The sequence below is a fragment of the Rhinolophus hipposideros genome (assembly GCF_964194185.1).
Source record: "Rhinolophus hipposideros genome assembly, chromosome: 17".
In the NCBI taxonomy this organism is placed as follows: Eukaryota; Metazoa; Chordata; class Mammalia; order Chiroptera; family Rhinolophidae; genus Rhinolophus; species Rhinolophus hipposideros.
In genome coordinates, this window is record NC_138063.1 from 554469 (window position 1) to 580266 (window position 25798).

Genomic DNA, 25798 nt, shown 5'->3' on the forward strand with positions numbered 1-25798 from the left:
GCAGCTGGCATCTGAAGTGAGCCCCGCGCGTCTGTCCAGTGGAGCTTCCCCACAGGCCAGCTCAGGGCTGAGAAGCCCCATCCTGGGCAGAGAAGGAAAAGCAGAGTGGGTGACACCTGAGTTACTTGGCACTGCCTTGGGCAAAGAGTAAAGGAAACCAACCTCTTAACAGGATTTGGGATTTTTCATTGCTTTTTAAAAATAATTAAGGACAGTCTAGAAAGGATCCAAGTGACTGAATCGGGGTGACCGGGAGACAAGTCACACACAGAACTGGAGAAGACAGGAAGTTCTTCCCGCAACAGCCACAACGAAGGGGTAGTAAGTGCGCACGTGGGGGTTCCAGTACGGGAGGAGGGCAGACTGACCAGCAGCAGACAGCATGAAGCCACGTGGCAGAGGAGGCCCAAGCACAGGCTGTGCAGACTATGGCCAACTGTCCTGCCCAGAGGTGGTGTCTGCACAGCTGCCTCCTTTCCGCGCTGTCCCGTGACACTGCCAGTCCCGAGGGATGACAGCCAGGGACACGTGAGTGCTGATGGCCCCAGGGCTGGGGAGCCCCATCAGCCTGGCCTGGAGCAGGTCCTGCTGACTAAGATGGCACTCATACTGTGTGTAAGTGACAACTGTATTTCCTTTCATTACTTCTGTTGACTTTTTTCTGACACACCGTCCCAGGTAGCACTGCCAGGACAATGGGAAATGGCACTGTGACAGCAGACATCTTCTATTCTTCACGTGGGAACGGCTGTAGGGCTTATTGGGCATGACGGCGAACAATGATGTAAGACTGGGCTCACACATTGTGTTAAGAAAGTACCTTCCTATTTTGAACTACCATTATTGGATTTTGGGGGGCTAGTTTGTTTTAATCAGGCATGGGTACTGAATTTTAACTTAAATGCCCTTTAAAAGTCTCTAATGGAAATAAGGTTACCATGTGACTGCCAATTTCTAGGCTAAACCATATTAACATATATTTCGTAACAGTGAAGTGTTCTTGTATCCCTAGGAGAAATGCTACGTGGTCATGGTTTGTCGATACACTTTAAGTCTGATCTGGCGGCATTATGTTTTAGGGTTTCTATATCTCTGTTCTTAAGATTCATCTGTAAATTTCTTTTTTATTGTGTGCATATTTGTGTAACCTTGGTCAGATTTTGAATTTAGGATTCAGTTAGCTTCATAAAATAATTTAGAAGGCTTTGAACGTTTTTCGTTGTTCCAGAAAAGTTTTTATAGTATGGGATTTATCTGTAGCCCAAAGTAACTGAGCTATAAAACTGTCTGGTAACCTTTGTCACAGGCAATTTATTTACACATTCACGCTTCTCCATGCTAAGTCACCAGTATGGAAAGTGGTTCTAAGAGTCATCTCACAAGAGGAAATATAATATGGGGTAAGGTTTGTCTGCAGTTCCATCATTCAAAAATTTCTGTGCTATCATTCTTTAAAAGCTTGGGAGAAATGTCCTTTGTCACACTGGCAATTGCATCGGCACAGCTGCCAGCTATACTCCAGGGCACGTTTCTACCGTGCACTTTATCAGTCAGAATTGATCACTGACGTGTCTTAATTTTCGAATGTGGTATTACCATCATTGTTATAATTTAATGGAATTATGAACAAAATGCAATCTAATTGCCTGGAAAAACTGCCGATCACTAGGCCTGGCACGCTGTGCCGTCCACACTCTGTCCTGAGGTCACAGAGGGGGGCTGGTGTCACTGACAGGGCTCTGCCCCCCACACCTGTTGACGGAGCAGCACAGCTGGCCCTGCTGCGAAGGCACGACGACAAGATGAACCGAGAACTCCGGTGTGGCGTGCGCCAGAGCTTACCTCCACAACCCAGGAGCACTGCTACCAAGGACGTCATGTTCTTCTAGGTTCAAATACTCTGCTTGTGTTTGTCATCAATTTCAGCTGATTCTTGCACATAAATCTCCCAGTGAGATGACATCTACCCCTTGAAATGCTACTTAAACATAAAACTTCCCTCTGTGAGCGGATGTGGCTGCAGCGGGGCCAGGAGTGTCACTATACATAGCAGTTGTGCAGCCGTCAGCTCGGTGGGAGTCATGGCCAATCTTTGTTGGACCAGAAGACGGCAGAGGGCTTCAGGGTTTGTGTCGCCCTGTGCCCTGATCACTGGAACCAGGACCTCGGCTCTGCACGCCTCTGCCCACTGAGCTCACACCCACTAGGACTGTTGCTGACATCAGCTCAGTGTCCGTGTTGCTCACCCGCCAGACACACACGTGAAGAGGGCTGGACGCGAGCTATGCCCGGGAATTCCCAGGGAGCACTGAATGTCGGCTCAGCTGGAGTTCGCTATGCTGACACTGTAGAGGCAAAGCGACAGGCAGACGAAACCTGCTCGCAGAGCGGTGGGCTGCTGGTGACTGATCGTAAGAATTGACAACCAGGGGTACGCAGGCTCCCGTCTCCAAAGGCGGCCATAGCACAGCAGCTCCGGCTGAATGGGTTACACGAGCCCCGCGCTGACACAGAAGAAGACTCCAGTGAAGAGCTGTCACCCGTCAGCCCAATGCAGCCGCGTTCAAGAGGTTAAATAATGAGCCACTGACACGATTCTGCCGGGCTTCCAGGATCTACAAACACTGCATCAATACGGCTCTTCAAAAACGATGATTTTCATTCCGTCTCAAATGTGTTAGGGGTTTCCTAAAGGTTATTTAATATTCTGGGACTTTTAATCATTGTTCAATTCCCAAAGTAGGAAGACATTTTAAACAAGTACAAATTTAAATATAAGATTAGCATTTTCTATTTAGTTCTAGTAATCTTTGAATCAAGGAAATCCTTCCCTATTGTGAATTCCTAATTTAAGACTTAAAAAGGGTTATGACATACAAAAAGCTAAAGATAGAAAAAAAAATGGCGGCGTGAGGTGAGCCTCTGTAACGCTCCCCTGGAATTTACAACGAATCGGACAACAATAACTCCACAAAGGACTCCTTGCACAGCAGACAGGCAAGACGAAGAGGCCGACTACTGAATTCACCTCCAGGTGGGTGAATCGCGAGCGGGGGAGGAGGGAGAGGAGAAGTGCGGAGACGGAGCCGCGCGGGCGCAGGACACAGACCTAGCTCAGTGCTCGGAGCCCGCTGCTCCCGGAACTACCGCCGCTGCGGGAGAGGGAAGGACTCCGACTGCTAGGGCTCCGCTTACGGCCCACAGGGCTGAGGGGGCAGCATACAAAACCGCTGAACCCAACGCTCGCTCACGGCAGACCTCGGAGCAAAGACTGAGGGAAGAGGGCTGAAATCGGTGGTTTAAGCCCTCACTGCCGAGCGGAGAACGGAAGCCTCAGGCACGGAGACTAGCCGCCCCCTCCCTACCCTCCCAGAGCTCGCCCCGCCCCCACCTGCTCGGTGCTAGAAGCGATAAAGTAGCAGTGTCGGATCAAAGGACAGAATATTTGCTGCTCTGAGAACTGTGGACCGCAGACACAGATTCGCAGCTCAACTAGTTCCGGCAAAGGGGAGGGAGCTGTGGAAGCAGGACTGGCTGCGGTGGTGGTCGCCGCCATTGCTCTGGGCCACCTCTCACAACTCACCCCGCCCCTAGCCCCACCTATCTGGGCGGATCCCTGCAGGAGTAAACAGAACTGCTGAAACAAACGGGCTCTGAATCTGGTGCAGAAAGAGCTTTGGAACTCCAAAAGCTCTTTGCATACCTATCAACCTGTTGCAGAAGCCACTCCTGTAGATGTCTAGGAAGAGAAATAGTAAATCAGTGATTGCCATGAATAACCAAGGCAACAAGATAGCTCAGAAAGAAAGTGAAAAGTCTCCAGAAAAGGAACTTAGAGATATGGACCTTTGTGAATTAAATGACAGAGAATTCAAGATCGCAATTCTGAAAAAACTGAACGAGATGCAAGAAAACACAGAAAGGCAGTTTAATGAACTCAGAAACACAATCAAAGAACACCATGAGCATTTTACAAAAGAGATTGAAATCTTGAAAAAGAACCAAATAGAATTTCTGGAGATTAAGAACTCAATAGAAGAAATTAACAATAAAATATCCAGCTTAGGTAGTAGAGTTGACCAGATGGAGGAAAGAATCAGTGACATCGAAGATAGGAACCTGGAATTTACACAGAGGGAAGAAGAAAGAGACTTGAGACTTAAAAGAAATGAAAGAACTCTACAAGAACTTTCTGACTCCATCAGAAAGAGCAATATAAGAATAATGGGCATACCAGAAGGAGAAGAAAGAGGGAAGGGAACAGAGAATATATTCAAACAAATCGTTGATGAGAACTTCCCAAACTTGTGGACAGAACTGGATCCTCGAATCCAAGAAGCAAATAGAACACCTAATTACCTCAATCCCAACAGGCCTTCACCAAGGCACATTGTATTGAAGCTGTCTAAAATCAATGATAAAGAAAGAATCCTCAAGGCAGCCAGGGAAAAGAAGACGGTAACTTACAAAGGAAAGCCCATTAGATTATCATCAGATTTTTCAGCAGAAACTCTACAAGCTAGGAGGGAATGGAACCAAATATTCAAACTATTGAAAGAGAGAAATCATGAGCCAAGAATAATATATCCAGCAAAGATCTCCTTTAGATATGAAGGAGGAATAAAGATCTTTCCAGACATCCAGAAGCTGAGGGAATTTTCTAATACACGACCTGCACTACAAGAAATACTAAAGGAGGCTATTAGACCACCATCAACAGGGACAACTTGTGGCAACCGAAACATAAAAAGGGGGAGCGTAAAGGCCTGAACTGGAATATGGGAATAGAGAAAGTAAGCGTACTGAAGAAACTGGAATACTCTAAATATCAAACTTTCTTTTACATAAACTCAAGGGTGACCACTCAAAAAACATCCAAATCTGAAATATATACTGTAATAAAAGAAGAAACAGAGGGAAACATCATAGAATACTACCACACAGAAATAACAGACAACAACAAAAAGGCAAAGAAACAATGGAGACACAGCCTTACCAGAAAACTAAAGACAGAATGACAGGAAATCCTCACATATCAATAATCACCCTGAATGTAAATGGACTGAACTCACCAATAAAGAGACACAGAGTAGCAGATTGGATCAAAAAACTAAACCCAACCATATGCTGCCTACAAGAGACACATCTCAGCTACAAGGACAAGCATAGACTCAAAGTGAAAGGGTGGAAATTGACACTTCAAGCAAATGGTACCCAGAAAAAATCAGGTGTAGCCATAATGATTTCCGATGAAACAGACTTCAGGGTGAAAAAGATAACAAGAGACAAAGATGGACACTTCATAATGGTAAAGGGGACTATACAACAAGAAGACATAACAGTCATCAATATTTACGCCCCCAATCAGGGAGCACCGAAATATACCAAGCAACTACTAACAGAACTAAAGGAAGAAATTGACCAAAACACAATTATACTAGGGGACTTAAATACATCATTGACAGCTATGGATAGATCATCCAAACAGAAGATAAATAACGAAATCGCAGCCCTAAATGACACATTAGATGAATTGGACATAATTGACATATATAGAGCACTTCATCCTAAAACATCAGACTATACATTCTTTTCTAGTGTACATGGAACATTCTCAAGGATAGACCATATACTGGGACACAAAATCAGCCTCAGCAAATTTAAGAAGATTGAAATCATACCAAGCATATTCTCTGATCACAAAGCTTTGAAATTGGATATCAACTGCAAAAAGAAAGCAGGAAAAAACACAAATACATGGAGATTAAACAACATACTTTTAAAGAACGACTGGGTCAAAGAAGAAATTAGAGGAGAGCTCAAAAGATACATAGAAACAAATGACAATGAAAATACATCCTACCAAAATTTTTGGGATGCCGCGAAAGCAGTTTTAAGAGGGAAATTTATATCATTACAGGCCTATCTCAAGAAACAAGAAAAATCCCAAATAAATAACCTCATGTTACACCTTAAAAAACTAGAAAAAGAAGAACAAGCGAAACCCAAGGTCAGCAGAAGAAAGGAAATAACAAAAATCAGAGCAGAACTAAATGAAATAGAGAACAAAAAGACAATAGAAAAAATTAATGTGACAAAAAGCTGGTTCTTTGAAAAGATTAACAAAATCGACAAACCCTTGGCTAGACTCACTAAGATAAAAAGAGAGAAGACACTAATTAACAAAATCAGAAATGAAAAAGGGGAAGTTATCACGGACACCACAGAAATACAAAGGATTATCCAAGAATACTATGAAGGACTATATGCCACCAAATTTAATAACTTAGAAGAAATGGACAAGTTCTTAGAAACATATAGCCTTCCAAGGCTGAATCATGAAGAACTGGAAAATCTTAACAGGCCGATCACCAGTAAGGAAATTGAATCAGTCATCAAAAACCTTCCCAAAATCAAAAGTCCTGGACCAGATGGCTTCACCAGTGAATTCTACCAAACCTTCAAAGAGGATCTAATACCAATCCTGCTCAAACTCTTCCAAAAAATTGAAGAAGAGTCAGTACTCCCTAACTCATTTTATGAGGCCAACATTACCCTGATACCAAAACCTGGTAAGGACAACACAAAAAAAGAAAACTACAGACCTATATCTCTGATGAATACAGATGCTAAAATCCTAAACAAAATTCTAGCAAATCGAATACAACAATGCATTAAAAAGATTATTCATCACGACCAAGTGGGGTTCATCCCCGGGGCACAAGGATGGTTCAACATTCGCAAATCCATCAATGTGATACATCACATAAACAAAATAAAGGACAAAAATCATATGATTCTATCAATTGATGCAGAAAAAGCATTTGATAAGATACAACATCCATTTATGATTAAAACACTTTCTAAAATTGGTATAGAAGGAAAATACCTCAACATAATAAAGGCCATATACGACAAGCCCTCAGCTAACCTCATAATTAATGGTGAAAAGCTGAAGCCCTTTGCTCTACGTTCAGGAACACGACAAGGTTGTCCCCTATCACCTCTGCTTTTCAACATAGTGTTGGAAGTCCTCGCCAGAGCTATCAGGCAAGAGAAAGAAATAAAAGGCATCCAAATTGGGAATGAAGAAGTTAAATTGTCACTCTTTGCAGATGACATGATGCTATACATAGAAAACCCTAAAGACTCCACCAAAAAGCTATTAGAAACAATCAATGAATATAGTAAAGTTGCTGGCTACAAAATCAATGTACAAAAGTCCATTGCTTTCCTATATACCAACAATGAAATCTCAGAAAAAGAGATAGAAAAAACAATTCCTTTTGCAATTGCAGCAAAAAGAATAAAATACCTAGGAATAAACTTAACCAAGGATGTGAAGGATTTATATGCTGAAAACTATAAGACATTTTTGAAAGAAATTGAAGAAGACACAAAGAAATGGAAAGACATTCCGTGCTCATGGATTGGAAGAATCAACATAGTTAAAATGGCCATATTACCCAAAGCCATATACAGATTTAATGCAATCCCCATTAAAATCCCAATGGCATTTTTTAAAGAAATAGAACAAAAAATCATCAGATTTGTTTGGAACCACAAAAGACCCCGAATAGCCAAAGCAATATTAAAAAAAAAGAACAATACTGGAGGTATCACACTCCCTGATTTTTCCTTGTACTACAGGGCTACAATAATCAAAACAGCTTGGTATTGGCGGAAAAACAGACACATAGACCAATGGAATAGAATTGAGAACCCAGAAATAAAACCACATAAATATGGACAGATAATTTTTGACAAAGAAGCTAAAAACATACAATGGAGGAAAGACAGCCTCTTCAATAAATGGTGCTGGCAGAATTGGATAGCTACATGCAAAAGAATGAAACTGGACTATCTGTCACCATGTACCAAAATTAATTCAAAATGGATCAAAGACTTAAGCATAAGACCTGACACAATAAACTGCATTGAAGAAAACATAGGTACTAAACTTATGGACCTTGGGTTCAAAGAGCATTTTATGAATTTGACTCCAAAGGCAATGGAAGTAAAAACTAAAATAAACAAATGGGATTATATGAAACTGAAAAGCTTCTGCACAGCAAAAGAAACTATTGACAAAATAATGAGGCAACCAACTGAATGGGAGAAGATTTTCGCAAACAGTTCCTCTGATAAGGGGCTAATATCCAAAATATACAAGGAACTCATGAAACTCAACAACAAAAAAACAAACAACCCAATTGAAAAATGGACAGAGGACCTGAAGAGACATTTCTCCAAAGAGGATATACAAATGGCAAATAGACATATGAAAAAATGCTCAACATCGCTAATCATCAGAGAAATGCAAATGAAAACCACAATGAGATATCACCTCACCCCAGTCAGAATGGCTTTCATCAACAAAACAAATAGTAACAAGTGTTGGAGAGGCTGTGGAGAAAAAGGAACTCTCATACACTGTTGGTGGGAATGCAGACTGGTGCAGCCGCTATGGAAGGCAGTGTGGAGGTTCCTCAAGAAATTACGAATAGAATTACCATATGACCCAGCAATCGCTCTCCTGGGTATCTACCCCAAAAATATAAAAGCATTTCTCTATAGAGACACGTGTACGCCAATGTTCTTTGCAGCTTTATTTACGGTGGCCAAGACATGGAAACAACCAAAATGTCCTTCGATAGATGAATGGATAAAGAAGTTGTGGTACATATACACAATGGAATACTATTCGGCGTTAAGGAAAGATGATATAGGAGCATTTGTGACAACATGGATGGATCTCGAGAGAATAATGCTAAGTGAAACAAGTCAGACAGAAAAAGCAGAGAACCCTATGATTTCACTGATATGTGGTATATAAACCAAAAAGAACAAGACAAACAAATGAGAAACAAAAACTCATAGACACAGACAATAATTTAGTGGTTACCAGAGGGTAAGGGGGTGGGGGGTGGGTGATGAGGGTAAAGGGGGTCAAATATATGGTGATGGAAGGAGAACTGACTCTGGGTGGTGATCACACAATGGGATTTATAGACGATGTAATACAGAATTGTACACCTGAAATCTATGTAAATTTACTAACAATTGTCACCCCAATAAAATTAATTAAAAAAAAAAAAAAAAAAAAAAAAAAGCTAAAGATAAAAACATCCCACGTATTTTCAACAAAAATTTGTATTTGTTTTTGGCAAGTAATAAGGTAAATATGGAATAAAGTATTTTTAAAACTTTAAATAAAATTTTCCTTACGACACATCTGTGGTCTGTTTCCCAAGCTTAGGACGGGGAGATGATCATATGAAAAATTTGAGAATTTCTAGGACGCTCTAATATAAAAAAAAATGTTTAACCCTTTCTTTGTAGGAAAAAAGATGTGGCCCATTTCCTTTCAAAGAGCAGTGACCAGTGACCTCTGTCTCGACGCCTGTGCTGGAAAGCTCAGCCGGTGGCTCACAGACCCTGTAAATCTTACCTATTCATCTTACCGGCGTTTGATCCCCACATTTGCGTGTGGTTGCTGAACTCTGCATTTTCTCCTAGGTTTGCTACGACCAAATTAAAAACAACTGATACACACACACGTACATGATTCCGAAAGTCACAGTGGGTGTGGCCATGAGATTTCCCCAGTTATCGCCCCACACAACCTGTGAGCGGTAACCATGGTGCTTACGTGAGGTGCATGGCACGGGGTTCGGAGAGCATGTGGAGAACGGCGCAGAGCTGGACTGCACACTGCCGGGTCTGTCCCCTGCAGATGACTGTGCTCCACCCGGGGCCACCTCCACACCCAAGAACACGGCCGCTCATCCAGCTTTCACAGTTCCCAAGTGGCATCGCAAGGCACAAAAGAGCACCTGAGTGTTTCAGCACCGTTTTATGATGTCCCCGAAAGGCAAACACGCCTGTCACACAGCTTAGCTAAGTGACAGCATCCAGCTCCCGCCTGAACGTCCAGGGACATGGGGTTGAGGCCCACATCCCTGAACTTCACCTTCAGGTAATGAGCACAGCTTCGGTTCCCTCCCTCCCTCCTGCCTGAGGTCTGTCGGCCAGCTAAGGCAGACAAACACCTGTGAAGGAGACGAGTGTCATACGAGAGCTAGACAGCATGGAGCGGCATGATGCTCCCACAGTGACCCGAGGGCACACAGCGCCGATGAGACATACAGAAGGAGAGGCTGGCGAAGACAGCGGCAGGGGAAGACGAAGCAGGCTTTGAGAGGCTCCCTTTCCTTCAGCTTTTCTCACTCTTTGTGGTCGAATAAAACTCTGATTATTAAAGTAATAAGGTTACTATGCAAATCTCAAATTGAGAGAAGTGCCATTTCCCCAAGTTGCAGGAGGCACGGCCAACCCAGACGTGGCCCTCATCAGGTGCTCGTGTATCGACAAGTGTTCCCCTTGGACAGAGCTGGACAGAGGCAAGGAGGCAGGAGTCGGGCTCTGTGGGACTCAGTCGAATGGGTCACGCTGGGCACCACTGAGGACGCAGGCTCTGCCACTACGTGGAAGGGCGTGATGTGCAGCCTCTGTGGGTTCCCAAGCATGTGGTGGCCACGTGAGCAGAGTCCGCAGGCAGGCTGGCCTGTGTCACACGCATGGCCCACCGGGGAGGCAGGTGGCACGGATGGCGGAGGGCTGGTGCAGCTACCTCAGGCTGCGATGCTGCACTTGGGGAGTCATTCTCAAGAAAGACCCACTACGGCCTGGAGGGGAGGGAAGCATGCGTGCGGACACGGGACAGACGCGGCAGTGTGTTGACGACTATACGTGGAACAGGAGGGCAGCAGGTTTGTGCGCAGGCTGGGAAAGGGGCCCCCACGAGCTTCGGGGGAGGAATAACCAAGTGGGAGTGTGCTCAGGTCTCCACGTGCCAAAAACCAACTTTCACCCTTTTGGCTGTTTTTTTACCACCTTTAAGCTCTCACATGACAAATGACACGTAGTAATTTCTAATTTGGGTATAATGACTATTTCTTAACTAAACAAAAAAGGACATGTCTATGTAACTAAAGCTTCAAAAATAAATTTGGTTTTCAAAAAATAGAGCAGAGGCATGGAGCTCTGCTGGCACATTTAGGGTTTCTTCCCACTGTTTGTTACTATCATGAGGTCACAGGGACTTTAGGTCCCTTTGGTGACTGCAGGAGGGGCATCAGAGCATAACCACCTCCGAAACTTAGCCAACTGTGCAAGAGGGTGATGCGTCCTCTTGGCATGGCCCTCCTTTGTCACGCGTAGCGTTTGTCTTATATCCTGGAAGTATGTCCCAAGAAAAGGTTGACAAGACTCAGTGGTTCCAAATGTGGTGCCACTGACTGGATTTTCAGAATGGAGCGGCCAGTGTTGGTGGAACTGAGCACGTATGCAGAGAAAGGCAAATATACAGAGAAGGAACAAGACAAAAGCACCATCACTGACGTGAGACAGGACAGGAGAGGCGGCTGGTGTGCCCACCCCTACTCCCCAGGAGTCCTACACAGGACACGAGGGGCCACGGGGGAGGAGACCAGGACAGAGTCACAACCAACGTCCACGGAGAGCAGAGGACTGTTGGTCCCCGGGGCCACAGAGAAGCAGCTTCTTCTGTTTCTAGAAGCCCGCACGAGACACAGGCGCGAGACCCGCCTGGCCAGCCCCGTGCTCGGGGTGCACACCAGTTCTGGTTCTCCTCGGACAACGTCTTTGCTAATGTTTCAAAGCGTTATATTTGACTACAAGCTAGGGGTGCGGTTGTGAATGCCCCAGGCCGTGTGCCACAGGTCACAGCAGCACCCCGTCTGCCACTTCCTTCATCACCTGTCATTCTTAATGGCAATATCAGGGCATCCCCATACTCGCCAACTCGTGTGACTGCCCGTCTTTGTGACCGCGTCACCACATGGTGGGGTCGGGTGACACCTAGTTTCTTGACCGAGGTGCTACCATAGCAAAAAGACTTTTCTCACTTGAATACATTTGTTAACGAGACTCACCAGCCTCCTCTCTTTAACATACCAGGTCAGACCTTTTCTGGGGGGTGGGAGGCGTTATTTCCTTCTACGAGCCTATTTTACACCGTATGTGAAGAAGGCTGTTGGCTAACACTGCTCCCATGGCTGGTGTCACTTCACAGGACGGCAGCCTGAGTGCAAAGAGTGTGTGAGAAAACTGAGCAAAATACACTAAGACTGTACAGGAACTGGGCCAATTAGTTTAATTGCAGATTTTATCAACCTAAAAATCAAAGAATGATGCAAAGTTAGAAATGACTAATTATCATATTTAATATTTTATCATTTCAGTCTCCTACAGATTTAAAAAATTATTTACATTTCAATTCTCTTTTCAAAAGATATACTGTATCTAAGTCCTGGCAAAAATAACTGGAAATTTAATATGCAAACCGGATGATTCACTTGGAGATAAGAAAAAAATCTGAACAAGGCAGCCTGTCGAGTTTTAACAGCTTCATTAAGATCTGACTTGGGCACTAATTGGTTTATGAACTCAGAAAAACTGAGTTTTCTGTTCTCTCCTATAAGGAGTTCTGAGATGCGTGGACATATTAGGACCAAGTGCTCAGATGCGAAAGGCCGCACTTACCTGAGGGTGGCCGGCCTGCTGCTAAAGCGAGACTTAAAGACTCTGACACAGCTTCCCTGCTCACGCCTGAAAAGGACTCACGCTCACGTCTCTGAGTCCAAATGGAACCACAAGGTGACAGCTCTGTGCCCTGAGCAGCGACTCGACTGACCTCATCGGGGCTGGCGGCCTGGTAGGTGCGGTTCTCGTCGCTGAAGTCTTGGTCCACCTCTGCGTGCTCAGCGTCCCCGGCCCCGCCGACCCGAGGCTCGTACACGGGGGTCACGTTGTGGCACAGTGCAATGGCCTTCACTGCTTCGTGGACTCGACTGCTGACACTCTTTTTCACCTTGGGGGCTAAAGACTGGGCTTTTCTGGGTGGGGTTGAACTGGTGGCTTGAGAATGCAGCTGCAAAACACGGAATGTCACAAAATTAAAGATAAAGCATAGTTGATACTGGAAACAGTAACATGTATTAGTTTTATAAGCTGATTGGCTAGGAGTAAGAAAAGCAGCTTGACTTGACTCTGACTTGGTTCTGATTGTCTCCCACATAGTATCTGTTGGGAGGATACATTTTCTTGTCCCAGCATTGCTATTTCCCAGTTGTCAAGTTCACCAAAAGGTTTGCTAGAATACTTAAAATCTGACAATTTCCTTTTACTAGGTTCACTTTAACCATGGCTTTAATTTGCTAAGTCCTTAATCTCTGTTCACGCCCTAAAAACAGTCAAAGAACAAAACAGATCACTGTAGGATACCCACAACTGCTTTCCCTTTTCTTTAAAAAGCGCTACGAAAAACGGTACAAACCATCCCTAATACCATGCCAACCCAGCTCGCAACAGTCTGTGAGGTCAGTGTGTAGCTTTGCAGATCTGAACAACTGAACAGTGTCATTGCGTCTGGAGGGAGGAGGACCCCACGTCGCAGTTCTAAATCCCGTTCTCGAAGCAATGACCCCCTGAGCACTGATGTTTGCCTGGCCCTCATCACACTCACTGCGTTCAGGAGCTTCACTGTGCCAGCCAAGCGGCGCCTTCCCACCACCTACTCAGGGGACGCAGAGGAGACAGTCTCCCAACCCAAGCAGAAGGGTCAAATGTGTCCTAACTTCAGTCACTCGTGACAATCGTCCCTAGAAACCTAGCGTGTGGCTTTTAGACGCGGTGTGTGAGGTGCTGCAGCCCAGCCATTCTGCCATCAAGTTGCAGTGCCATCCTCTAATGAAGGTCTTGGGGGGCGCCCGGCAACTGGCGCTTCGGACCCCACGTCTGCATCTTGCCAGCCATGCCACTGGACGCCTGCTGGGTTACACTGTGCTCGCCGGTGGCTGTGTCACTGTGTCACTGAATTTCACACCAATTCTGTTAACGATTATACTGTCCATCACCAAATGCTTCCAGTGGGAAACAGAATTGGATCATAAGAGCTCTGTGTGAATTAGTTGTGTTATGACCTGGCGGAATGCTGTCATCTTCATAATAAGACAGGACATAGAAACAAAGTCAAGGTCACACAAAAAGTACTGTCTAACCAGGTAATCAGCAGGTAGCTTTTAGTAAAAAAAGTTTTAAAGTCCTCCTAGATGGGAATAAATGTTAAATATTTGCTGTTGTTATATAATGACTCATCTTTTCTGCTTTTGTTTTTTTCTACTATAATCACTTATTTGGAGTTATTAAAATCATATTCATGGATGATATAAACTAATTCTTTAAAATCAGATGTCACCTGGCACCATTTCAATCCAGACACAGATGACCAGGAAGGGAGGTCTTCCATTAATAAATGTTTTAGGTTACAAAATACTTGTATTGAAATAAATGACATCGAATCAATAAAGTGCTTGGGATTAAGTGTGTGTGCCTGTGTGTGTGTACTTATAATAAATAAGTACACGTGTAAGATCTTTCCATTTGACAGATTTTATGCCAGACTGGTAAATATGACTGAAGAAGGAGAAGGCCTCACGACCCTGAGTCCGAGGCTGACAGTACACGCTAAGCTTTGTCAGCGTGCGTGGGAAACCAGCAAAGGGCAAGCGTAATTCTGTCCAGTCTGTGCAAAATGCAGGTGGAAACAAGTGGTAGAAACACAGTCTGAGCCTCTGCAGGGAAGTGGCCGGCTGTGCCCACAGGAGCCTGGGGAGTAGGACCGCATGTGCGTGGCCATCACAGCCTGTGAGCCGCCCACCTTTGCAGCTGACACACCTGGTCCCCGGACTGCACACAAATCAGAGTGGTGGAGAAAAGCCTGGGGAGTGACAGGTGTTGACAGACTGCAGTCTTGCAGGCGAGCACCTTCCACTGCCCGGTTGCTAAGTCTGATCCTCTGAGCCAGTGGTTTCCAGTTACGGGATAGGTAAGAACAAGTTCAGGTGAGGGAGACACAAAGTCTACTTGGGAACACAGCTGTGGAGACCGTGGAGCCTAACAGCAGACACTGAAAAATGGGCCGTGTCTCCAAGCCCCCTGCTGACCTCAGCGTCATCTGTGCATGTGCACTGGCCCTGACACGTCCGACCTGAGGGGCCTGGAATGTCACAGGGATTCCAGGCCACAGTCTCCCTGGCAGGGAGCTCGCTGCCCACATGGGCTGGCACCTGCTGTCACCGCCTGCGTCCTCCCGTGAGAGCACAGTTACTGCTCTTACAACCTCAGGCAGCTCCTGTGAGGCCCCGTGAAAAAGACAAGACTTAGGTCATGTCAGAGAAAGAGAGTCCTTAGCTATTAGAGGTACAGACCAAACACGTACAATGAGATCACGTGATGCATGCGTTTCCCTCCACAGCCTTTGGTGGAGGAGAATGAAACGGGCGCGCTGCTGCGCCAGGCATGGGTAACTGCTAAAGTGGATGACAGGCAATGCCTGGCTCTGAGCGCCATGTTCCCTACTTTGTTTACTGGAAAAGTGAGAAAAACAAAAGGATGTACGAGGAAGTCTTACTAATTATGGAGAAAACCAGAGGCACTGTTAAGACAGACTTGAGGTAGCATTCTCCTCTGTATTAGTCAAATACTATCTTTACTGAATCATTTTTGCAAACAATTCACTAAGAAAACAGGGTGAATAGGGTCTGTGGCACAGACACACCCGTCTGGCACCTACGGTACCACAGGTGGCGGCTCACCTGCGAGCAGGAGTCCCTCACGTGGCTCTGGATCTCGTCCATCGTGTCCATCCCGTAGGACACAGTGCCCAGGTGCAGCCGCTTGAACACCATTTCATTCTGCGTGAGGGTTCCTGAGACAGCAAGTGACAACAATAGTGAGGCAGGCAGGCAGGTCGCTCTCCAAGTTCACCGCCTTGGACCCCGCGGTTCAGGCCCACAGGCTGGGCAGCCTTCACCTGCCGCCAGAACGTTCCATCCTGTGATGCAATCTCTGGAAACATCACCTGCCACTCTTTTCATTTCCTAGTGAGAACAGGAAGTTTTCTGCCTAGCATGGCAAGTTCCCTTTCTAACAGCCTTCAATAACGTGAAGGGTTCTATCTGCATGAAGGAAGTCTAGCTCTGCCTTTCAGATCAGATCTATTACCTGGTATAACATAAATGAAATTTTTGCCCATTCTGAAAGAGACAGGCATCAAACTGCAAAACGTAATCCTATGTATGCAAAAATCCCAGATGGATACCAAAGACTCAAGCAGATGCCAAAATACTGAACACATCGATGCATTTCCACGTTTAGTTTAACATAATTGAACAGATACCCGAAGCCCAGGTTTGAGCTTTTCCTTTCTCTTCTGGGTGAAGTTTATGAAGCTCTGTCTTTAGTTAGGGAGACGCCTACAGGCCCTTTATTCAATTGCTTAATTGAGCTGTGGAGAATGAGACACGGAGCAAACTTACAACAGCTTCTGGCCATTTGAGTGCTTACGTTCAGGCCCTCGATCCACCTGAGCTGCTCTCTGTGATGGTAGGAGGCAGGGCTCCAGGTACGTTCGTCTGTGTGGTTTTCCCAGCACCATTTGTTGAAAAGACTGTTTTTCCCCCATTGAAGGTTCTTGGTGCCCTTGTCGAAAACTGCCCATAACGTAGTATTTCTGGGCCCTCAGTTCTACTCCCTTCATGCCATGTCTGTCCTTAGGCCAGAAACACACCGTCTTCACTAGTGTAGCTTTGTTGTACATTTTGAAAGGGGCGCATGTGAGTCCTGCAGCTCTGCTCTTTTCCCGAGAAGGTACTGGAAGAGTCCCTCACATTCCGTAAAACCTGCAGAACCAGCCTGCCCGTTTCCGCAAAGGGGGCAGCTGGGACTTTGAAAGGGACTGTGCAGTTTAACACTTATGCACATCTTAACACTATGAACTATTGACTGTATATTTAATGCCATTATAAATGGAATTGTTTACTTAATTCTATTTTTGTTCATTGCTAGTGTATAGAAACACAATTCATTTTGGTATATTGATCTTGTATCTTAAAACCTTACTAAACTCACTTATTGGTCCTAATAGATATTTAGAAGATTCTCTAGGATTTCCTATATAAAGGCCATGCCACACACAGCAGTTTTACTCTCCTTTACAGTATGGACGCCTTTTTCTTTTCTTGTCTAATTGCCTTGGTGAGAACCCTGAATATTCACAGCAACATTACTCAGAATAGGCAAAGCCCAGAAACAACTCTAATATCTATCAAATGATAAATGGTAATAAAATGTGGTGTACCCACCGTGGACTGTTATTCAGCCTTGAAAAGGAGGGAAGCACTGACAGTTGCTACAGTGTGGTTGAACCCTGAACACATTACGCTGAGTAGAAGCAGCCAGTCACAAAAGGCCACCTAAGGGATGACTCCACGTGTGTGAAAAGTCCGGAACAGGCAAATCCATCGCAGCAGGAAGTAGATTAGGCGTTACCGAGGGCGGGGCTGGCGGACGGAACCGTTCGGGGATGACGGCTGGTGTGTACAGGTGGCTGTGCAGTGTGGTGAAAACATTAGAAACTTAGACTGTGGGAAGGACGTATGGCAGTTATGCCAAATGCTGAGATACATTCTGATGCTCTGCCATTTGAATCAAACATGGTGTAATAACTGCTGCATCTTCCACAATTTCTAAGTTGTTTTAAGCAATTTAGAACTGATATATTCAAACAAATGAGTAGCATTTCTCATCGAACGAACAATGAAATATTTGTGTCTGATATTCTGCCATTTGAATATCTTGTTGGGTTAAAGAAACTGAAGTATTTATGCAGACATTCCTTCAGGTGGGTGGCACATACAGTTTCTTAACATTTTAAGACGAATCCTGAAAACACTTTTTTAAAATTTCAAGGATTATTTTTATTTCTTAGCTGATTCTCCAGAAGGTCGGTACCGGTTTCAGACTTTCTACCCCATCTTGCACAGCAGATAATGTGGAGACTAAACTGGTTACTAAGAGTTATTAATGCAGTCATTTTTCCAAATCTATCTTAAATGATCTTCATGATTTCAACTAACTGATAGCTTTCAGTTTTTGTCATTCGAATATAGCAGAAGTTACTATGTCCCAAGTTTGAAACTTGGCTAAGGTGCGGGACTAACTGCAGTAGGCAGAGGCCGAGAGCGCCACCAGGTCTGAGCGCCCCAGTGACCTGGTCATGATGCAGGCTCCACAGACAGAAGACGTCTTTTGACAAAAGATTTGTTTGTGATTCCTGAAGGGGAAAAAAAAAGCCTGCTGTACCTGGGCTTTGTCGGGACGATGGCCCCAGTACTGTGTGTCCTGCTAACTGCCCGTGGTGAGCGTCGCACCCGCCCCTCCCCCATGCTAACTGCAGCGCTCGCGCCCACGTGCACAGCAATCGATGGCTGCACAGTAGGACTGCGCACAGTAGGACTGGCACGTGCATTCCGCCGAAGGCGCCAGCACATGTTCCAGCAGGCCGGGTACTGCTGCCACTCCTCGCCCCACCTGTGACAGCACCGACGAGCAGACGGCCTCGCGCAGTGTGGCGACAGCGCTTCCCAGCACAGATGGCGCCGTCCTAGGAAATGTACATGTGATTCAGGTCCAAGCCACACAGCACCTTGGGTAATGGATGCTACAATTAAAATGTGTGTCTTGTCCTTCCAGTGGGTGTCTTCGGTGATGGCTTTGTTCTACACGAAGATAACTCCCTAACGAAGGAATTAATGTATGGCTTTAACACACTGCACCCCGAGTTCCGTTTTAAAATTTACGAGTTCTCCACAGCATTGTTCTTTAAACAATGACATTGTCAAAGGCCACAGTGAGAAGACCGACGCTCTCCCGGCAGATTAAGTACAAATGTCTGTCCTCCGGTTTCAGCATCATTTCCTCATTTATCACGTAACGTCTAGTATTTCTGGTCGGTGTCAGTACGTCCGCATCCTGGCACTGAACAGATGTCTGCTCTTGTCGAATGAATTACTTTATGTTTCACGCACTGGTGGCCACAGATGTGTCACTATAGCAACATCATTAATTTCAGACCTTACCGGAAATGCACACTCCAATCAAGCCTAATTACACGGAGCTGCTCTCTTGTCCGCAAGAAGGAAGCCAGAAGGCACTCCCAGGGTGTCGCCTTCTGCCCCACTTCCCATTTGGCTGCAGCCAGCGACGGGGCACTGATGGACGCGACTTGTCAAAAAGCTACTGAGAAGCATGAGCCCAGTTTACTGTCCTGTGAGGGACCACCTGACAGTGACGGCAGAACATAGACTCCTCAGACGCAGCTCATCCTTAGTCACTTCAGCTGAACTCAGGCCGCCTGGAAGATGTGTCTGCAAACCGCCTTCCCCTCTGACACCGAGACCTCCACCCAACAACCACCGCCTGCCTGTCAGACTCTCTGCTGGATGGTGACAGAGGCTAGTCACCACGGTGACCGCTAAAACCTGACCAACTTTTGACTTCCATCCTGAAGAGGAGAGCAGACAGCTGAATTATTTATATGACCACAAGGAATAGAAAATTCTAGAAACAGCACAATTACTCAAGTTCCTGGAATAAAATGCATGTGAGTAAACACCAGATGTGCGCTCGTCACACCGGGACATCAGGCATGGAGGGCGCACGAGGAGTTCCTGGAATCCGACCGAGACCTGTACGTGTGCACCTGGCCACCCGGTCCCACCTGCTGTACAGTTGCCACCACAAAACCTTCCTGGCCGACGCACATGGCTTTGCTCACAGGGTGAGGGGATTTGCCCAATATAACACATCGGCAAGGGATGAAGACCCAATTCCAGGTCTGTCGGCGGCCCCTACCCAGCTGTGTGAAAAGCGTGTTTTCAGCGTCAGGCCCCGGTGCCTGGTGGCGGTGGTGAGATGGCGGGACTGTCAGCCCGTCTGCACACCGAGGCTGGCCCAGTGTGGCCCTGACAATAGCCACAGCAACATGCCCTCTTCTGAGTGCCCTCCGGGAGGAGACCCACTCTCCATATCTGCTGTTCCAGTTTGTTTTTAATGACTTCATACTTTCTGGTGCCATTCTATTTGGCACTTTTGCAATAAAGTGTCCCAGTTGTTGGTACACAGAGATGCACTTTAATTCTGACACTGAGTTTATATGTGTAACTCAGCTCTCTTATAATTCTGATGTTCCTTTGGGTTTCATTGCAAAACTCACTGAACTCGTTTTCTCTGGGAGTAGCCTGCTTCTTTATCCCCATGTCGCCCGCTTTCTGATATGTCTTATCTGCTCTACCAGCCAGTGTCTACTGGCCACGACCCCATGCCTCGCTGCGTACCTGCCAGCCATAACTTAGCTCTGGGGCTCTGCAGGAACCCTCCCGAATTTGGGTCCGCTTTGCTCTGGCTGCTCATCAAACGAATCCCAGAAACAAGCCCACTTCTGGGCCTGCTGCCGGCACCTCTGCTTGCTTTCTGGTGGAGTTAGATTTATTCTCCAAACTTTCTTCCTATCAGCTTGATGCAGCTGGAAGGAGAATCTGAAGGCCCTTTCTTCCTCAGTCGACCTGGAGCCCCAGCCTCCAGCTGTCATCTCCGAGCCACTGTGACTGACGAGCATCGCCTTGCCGGCCAATCCTGAATGTCGAAGGGCAGCCCAGAGGAAAACCATGCAGTCCAACACCTGGACATGACTGAAATGCGGTGAACACGTGACGCTGTCGGGAGGCAGCGTCTCTCTGTCCGTCTGGTCCTTCTCCATACGTACGTGCCTGGCCCGGTCATCAGATCCAGGCATGTTTTATGGGGACGTGGGCCACTGGGAACAGGTCTTGTTCTTCAGCCTGGTCTACACATACGGGAGCTATTTTGTCACTTTAATCTGGGTCACGTGTTTTACCAGCTGACTTCCTGGTGGATCGTTGTATCTGAAAATGTTGCTTCCTTTTTGGGTTGTGTCTCGCATTTCTATTTCTTGTCTTACTGTAATGGCCAGAGTGACAATATTAAGTGACAGTGTTGTTAGCAGTTTTCTCTTTCTTCTTCCTCCTCACTGCAGTGAGGACTTTTCCAGTAGTTTGTTAAAAATGCTGAATTTTATTTGAGACTTTTTTCATTTAAAAATATTATTTACTTATTTTTAGTTACAGTCGACATTCAATGTATTTTATATTAGTTTCAGGTGTAGAGCTTAGTGATTAGACACGTACGTAACTAAGGAGATGATCCCCCCGATTAGTCTAGCCCCATCTGACAGCACACACAGTTCTTACACTATTATTGACTATATTCTCTATGCTGTACTTTACATCACCGCGACTATTTTGTAACTACCAACTTATACTTAATCCCTTCATCTTTCCACCCAGCCCCACAAACCCTCCTCCCATCTGGCAACCATCCATTTGCTCTCTGTGTCTGAGTCTGTTTCTGTTTTCTTTATTCGTTTATTCTGTTCTTTAGATTCCACATATAAGTGAGATCATATGGTGTTTGTCTTTCTCTGTCTGACTTATTGCACTCAGCATAATACTCTCTAAGTCCATCCATGTTGTCGCAAATGTCGTAAGGTTTCACTATTTTTATGGCTGAATAACAGTCCATTGTATGTATGCACCACTTCTTTGTCCAATCGTCTACTGATGGTTTCTTGGAGACAGATTTTCTTCCCCATGTTATACAAATATCCTTTTATTTGTAGTTCTAATAAATGCTAGGAATTCAAATCATAAACCAAGGAGAGATTTTAACTCTTAGATATGGCTTTTATTATAGTGCTGGATTCAATATGTCTTTTACTTAGTATGTATGGATTGACAAGAATTCTTTGATGAAAAAAAGGAAAGACCAAAATAAGGACAGAGAGAATTTTGGGCATGAAACCTTAGAGTGGCATTGTTTGTAGTGAGGGTCTTTAGGAGAATGTCATTGTTAAAACACCAAATTCGGATATTGTACTATTCTAACAGCTCACAAGTATCATTCTATAACAAACAAACTATTTTTGCTCTTAAGAAGCCACTAAGAGAGATGTAATAAAGGCAGTTAAATAAAACATACAACGCGGGGCTGCAGAAAATTCAAAATATAGAAATATGTCATTTAAATCTCTAAGAATTTAATGTTTTTGCTAATTCTGATATACTGTGTATATTAGAATAGGAGCATTAGTTGTGTGCCACTTTTCAAGAGCAGTGTGAGAAACCCTAAACATGAATCAACGCTATTATGCACCCCCCACTGCACCTTCCCCACTGGCCCCCATTACACCCCACTGACCCCGCTGCACCCCCACCACTGCCCGCGCACACCCCACTGACCCTCTGCTGCACCCCCACCACTGCCCCCCCACACCCCACTGACCCCGCTGCACCCCCACCACTGCCCCCGCACACCCCACTGACCCCGCTGCACCCCCACCACTGCCCCCCACACCCCACTGACCCCGCTGCACCCCCACTGCACCCTCCCACCTACGTGGACACGCACGCACGAGTGGTACCTGTCTTGTCCGTGAGCAGGTACACCAGACGCCCCAGCTCCTCCGGGATGGTGCTGGTCCGGACGACGGTGCCGGGAATGCTGCTGTCTGCCATGATCAGCCACCCGTACGCTGCTTTGCCCATGTCCAGGTTCACACGCAGACTGCCAAGGGAAGCCGCACGTGTCGTTAGCGTGGTCCAGACCAGGCAGTGCTTCCACATTCACAAATGTGTTTACTTACACGCGTTACCTTTAACTTTACAGGAAACAAAGGGATAATACTAGATTTCAGGCTTTAAAATTAGTGAATTTATGGTCCTTGGAGTCAGCCCACGTGTCTGCAGAAGACAGTAAGTAAGGTGGGTTCTCATGCTCTGTCCTTCAGCGTGGTGTGATGTCAGAGGGAACAGAAAAGGGTGGCTGCTCTAAGTGACCCGTTCAGGCACAAGTGCCATGGGGCTCAGGAGAAGTCACCTGGCATCCTACTGCGAGGACGGGCCTTAACGGTCATCCATTTGTTTTATGAGAACTGATCGGATGCTTCCCCACTATGAGGACGGTGGTAAAGGGCATGGACAGCCCTGGGGGAGGCCTGGCAGGAGGTCATGGGACTCTCAGTGGCCACACCGGTGGGAGGGTCGGGGGAGGTCAGCCAGAGTGGTGCAGAGCTGGCCTGGGTGGTCAGGCAACAGAGGCCCTGACGAGGCTCAGTGTGGCCTGGACGGCACTTTCACGGGGACCTTTCACCTAACCTGCTCTCATCTCCTGCCGCCTAACTGACGTGCTCCGCCCGCCTGGTCTGTGGGGTGGCCTGTGCTGCCACCTTACTCTGAGGAGACGGCCACCTCCTTCCAGCTGACACGGACGTCTCACATGTCCACAGTGACATGCTGTACAATTTGATGACATGTGATGTTTAACTAAAATAAAGAAATCGCTTTTCCATTTATGTAAAATGGAATGTTTCTGAAAGACTGAATAGAAATAAATTGTTTTTTAAAAATGGGTGAGATATGTATGACTGGAAGAAATCAGACTTGTAAATGTCTTTTTCTCTCCACCTTAAACAAATCCAAAAAGGAAATTATAAACAATGAACCACAAATAAGTCTTTTAATAAGAAAAACACTGTGATCTTCAAAACACAGTAAAACACGGTCCACGGCCCGAGCCCAGGCTGGTGACTGCGCGTATCTCTCTCGGAGCGCGCGAACAGACATTGCAGGTGTGTGTGGATAATCTCTAAAAGGTCCTGTTCCTCGTTGACCCTTTGTAAGCAGTTCCGTCATGCAAGGTGTCCTGCCCCCCAGGCCCAGCCGAGCCCGCCACGGGCAGCAGTCCCCAGAGCCCACTGCCAACCCAGGCTGCAGCTGGTGCCGCGGTTATGGTCACCGGGTGTCTTCCCTCACTCTCATCACCTTATGCAGCTCTCTTTCTTCTTTGACCCAACTTTTCACTGAGTCTTTCTGCAAAACGTTGCATTGTGGAACCCATATCCCCTTCAGCAAATTCCTGGGTCCGAAATCTGTCCAGAGAACGCCCCTGTCACGTCCCTGCCTGACTACACCTGGCTGTCCCGACACCACTCACTACACAGCCGTGTCCTGTGGAGGACAGACCTTCTTTGTGGACAACCTGCCGGGGCCTCCGTGCGAGCAGCAGACGGCTCCCCCCGTTCTGATTCCTTCACGCCTCTATCACTCACCGCAGTCTGTGGGTGACCACAAAGGTATCCTAAACATGAACTTAGAATATTAGAGACCTGGCAGAGAATGAAATGCCAGAGGAAAGCAGAGTGAACAGACGGGGACAGGGCACCCTCAGAGCCTCTGTCCAGCCACCCCCAGACAAGCTGCTTGCCTAACCCTCCTCGTAGCTGTGTGATAAATAGACAAATCCCCTTTAACTCACAATCAATTCTAGAGATCTTTTATGAAAAAATACCATAGTCTCATTGAAAGGGAAGTGAGATACTCAATATACCTGCAAATATGAAAGAAACTCATTATTACATTGAAAGTCCACACAAACGGATACAAGGGACCGTAACAAGGGCCTGGAGGACAAAGGCATGGAGAGCAAAGTCACTCACTGATGCACCAGGCTACGCACAACTGGGCCCTTGGCAAACCCTGCCCAGGTCCACCCAGAGGTGGGCATCATGACGAGGACCAAACTCCTAACTCCCCGACTCGCAAGCCTGGAATCCCCAATTGCACGCTGCGTGCCCGCCACCTCTCAAGGATCAAGGGGGAGCAGTGCTGTGCTTTATTCCTGCTTCTAATTTCATAATTTCAGACTCACAAGAAGCAGCCGCAGTAAGACAGAGGGTTCCCCTGTGCCACCAGTCACCCTACTCCCCCCAACGGTAGCATCTTACAGCACCAGGGTACCCCATCCAAACACAGACTGACATCACCACGCTGCTGACTCCCCGGCAGGCTGGATTTGGGCTTTGTCAGTTTTTACACACACTCTCTGCCTTATGTGTCCCATGGACCAATTCATGTCACCATCCTGTCCGTCACCTGCAGACTGTGGCACCATTGCAAGGATACCCCGATTACCCCTCACTGTCACAACTGCCCCAACAATACCCCTGGCAGCCACTGACTGGTCCTCCGTCGTTATAAATTTGTAACTTCAAGAATGTTTTATAAATGCCCAAGTTGTTGTTCATATCAATAGCTTTCTTCCTTTTTCGATGTATTCATTGTATAGATATACCAAACTTTGTTTATCCAGGTGACATGTTTTTGAAACCTTCCCCAAGGTTTTTATAATACGCAGTCATGCATGGCTTAACACCAGGGAGACGTTCTGAGAAACGCGTCGTTAGGAGGTTTTGTCATTGAGGGAACATCAGGCGCCTGGCACTCACGTAGACGGTACGACCCACTGCATGCACACCTGGGCTGGCTGGTACAGCGCTCAGCTCCTGGGCTGCCTGCCGGGCCAGCACGTACTGCAGTGAGTACTGTAGGGTACTGTCACACAATGCTGAGTGTTTGGTCTCTAAGCATAGAAAAGGCACAGTACAAATACGGTAGAAAGATAAAAATGGTGGTCCTGTACAGGGCGTGTACCATGAATGGAGGGAGCAGGACTGGAAGCTGCTCAGGTGAGTCGGTGGGTGAGTGCGGGGGAGTGATGGCCTGGGACGGGACTGCGCTGCTGTCAACGGCATCAACACCGTGCACTTAGGCTGCGCTCAAGTCATATGTTTCTTTTTTCAGTAATAAATTAACCTTAATTCACTGTAACTTTTTTACTTTATAACTTTAAAATTTTAAAACTTTTCAGCTCCTTTGTAACAACACTAAGCTTAAAACATGTTGTTCAGCAGTACAAAAATATTTTCTATCTTTATATCCTTATACCATTGTTTTCTTTT

General features: G+C 46.1%; 1 protein-coding gene across 4 annotated transcripts in view; it reads right to left on the reverse strand.

Annotated features, from left to right (window-relative positions):
• Window positions 1–25798, reverse strand: part of ATP9B (ATPase phospholipid transporting 9B (putative)) — a 171886-nt gene that overhangs the window by 31715 nt on the left and 114373 nt on the right. For all 4 annotated transcript variants that reach the window (XM_081078540.1, XM_081078539.1, XM_081078541.1 and 1 more), the window contains 3 exons: window positions 22424–22566; window positions 15681–15793; window positions 12719–12955 (listed from right to left, as the gene is read on the reverse strand). In XM_081078540.1, the coding sequence (XP_080934666.1) occupies window positions 12719–12955; window positions 15681–15793; window positions 22424–22566 (493 nt within the window). The remainder of the gene's footprint in view (window positions 1–12718; window positions 12956–15680; window positions 15794–22423; window positions 22567–25798) is intronic.